Raw genomic sequence first — 1,490 nt, forward strand, 5'->3', positions numbered from 1 at the left:
CAAAGGCAGAAGAACTGGTCTGAGAGAAGAACAAAGGAAAAGAAAAGGTAGAAGAAGTGAATGCCATGGGAGTGAAGCGTTGGTGCAGCTCGACTGTGTCGACCCATGGAGATGTAAGAAGTCTATGCATGGCTGTTTGCAGGTAAATGGCAGGTACATTGGGCAAGTGCTTGATGGTGCTAGGGGCCAGGTACATCGAGATGGGGCACTTGCTAGTGGATAGCTATGAGTGTTTCGTCCAATCAAGGGTGGCAGGAGCAAATGCTGATATCACAAGCTTGGAAATGAAGCAAGGGATGTTGGATCCAGCTGCCATAAAGTTTATGATATGGGATTCAGAGCAAGGTATCTGCAAGACACTCGACTATCTAGATGTGTATGCCAAATGCAACATTGTACAGATCATTTGTGGTTCTCAAGACTTGGAAGGCGGACGGTGCTATGATGTGCATGTCGGATCGCACATCAAGGTCAGTGGAGTCAAAATTTTCATGTATTCGAGTGCGTCTTCATGGTCGTTTACTATTCGTATGTCAATTCGGGCTCGACACGATGATTGACAGTGGCACACACTATTTTGAACAATTTTTTTGGTGATCGGGTTGGAATTCACAGAGTGAAGCTTGGACATCAAAGTAGGCGGAACTTGCGATAGCCATGCTGAGCATACTCACGTGGGAAAGGAGGCCATGCTGGCTATGTTTGGAGAAGAACTTAACAGAGAGTTCCAGAAAAAGAAAAAATGAGGGAGGATGGCGCATACAAAAGACAGGGCCGCCATGGGCTGCATGGGGCGGGCATGAAGGTGGCGGACAGTTGTGCATGGGAGGAGGTGGTTTACAGGAGCGGGGTCGCAATCAGGTGGTGAGGTAGGGGTTGCAGAAGGAGGGTGGCCAGCTATAGGTACGCGAGGATTGCAGAGCCGCCACTTGAGAAGGGGGGCTCGCCATCAAGTATCTGGACAGAGAGCCTAAGCAAGAGGCGGCCTTGCTGTGCAGGGAAGGGCCGAGAGGTGGATGCCATTGCAGGAGGCGTACACTGCAAGAGGAGCAGATTGAGGCGGATCACAAGAGGGGGGGGGGGGGGCGTCGGTTGATACGTGGTGAGGGTCTGCATAAAGGAGGAGAGAGGCACTGTGTGCCGAAAGGAGGTCGCTAGGGCAGCACACGGTATGGTGGACCTGAGCGCGAGAAGGTGAAGGGTCGAGGGTGGCCGAGGATGACAGCTGCAGACGTAGGGGGTCGCATGGTAAGGGCCTGTGTACGGCCAGTTGAAGACGAAAGGGAGAAGGCTATTTTGTATGGAAGTGAGGGGCCGCCAACACGGAGGGTGGTCGGCTGAGCTGAGCGTGAGGGAGGCCTTCAAGGACCTAGACTTGACCAAAGTGGAGGAGGTAGCCACGAGCTAGCCGTGAGTAGGACAAGAGCTTCGAGAAGCAGAGCAAGTTGAGGGAAGCGGCTTTCAAAGGGGGGACCGATACTGACTATGCA

The 1,490-nt window shown here is 52.8% G+C and overlaps 1 protein-coding gene across 1 annotated transcript; it reads left to right on the top strand.

Annotated features, from left to right (window-relative positions):
* Positions 1-200: 200 nt before the first annotated feature.
* Positions 201-639, top strand: LOC147460587 (uncharacterized). The gene is made up of 2 exons (XM_086498978.1): positions 201-470; positions 616-639. The coding sequence occupies exons 1-2, from the start codon at positions 201-203 to the stop codon at positions 637-639; spliced, it is 294 nt and encodes a 97-aa protein (XP_086355104.1).
* Positions 640-1,490: the final 851 nt, after the last annotated feature.

This window comes from Adiantum capillus-veneris, chromosome 3 (assembly GCF_014529385.1).
Source record: "Adiantum capillus-veneris isolate H3 chromosome 3, ASM1452938v2, whole genome shotgun sequence".
Classification (NCBI taxonomy): Eukaryota; Viridiplantae; Streptophyta; class Polypodiopsida; order Polypodiales; family Pteridaceae; genus Adiantum; species Adiantum capillus-veneris.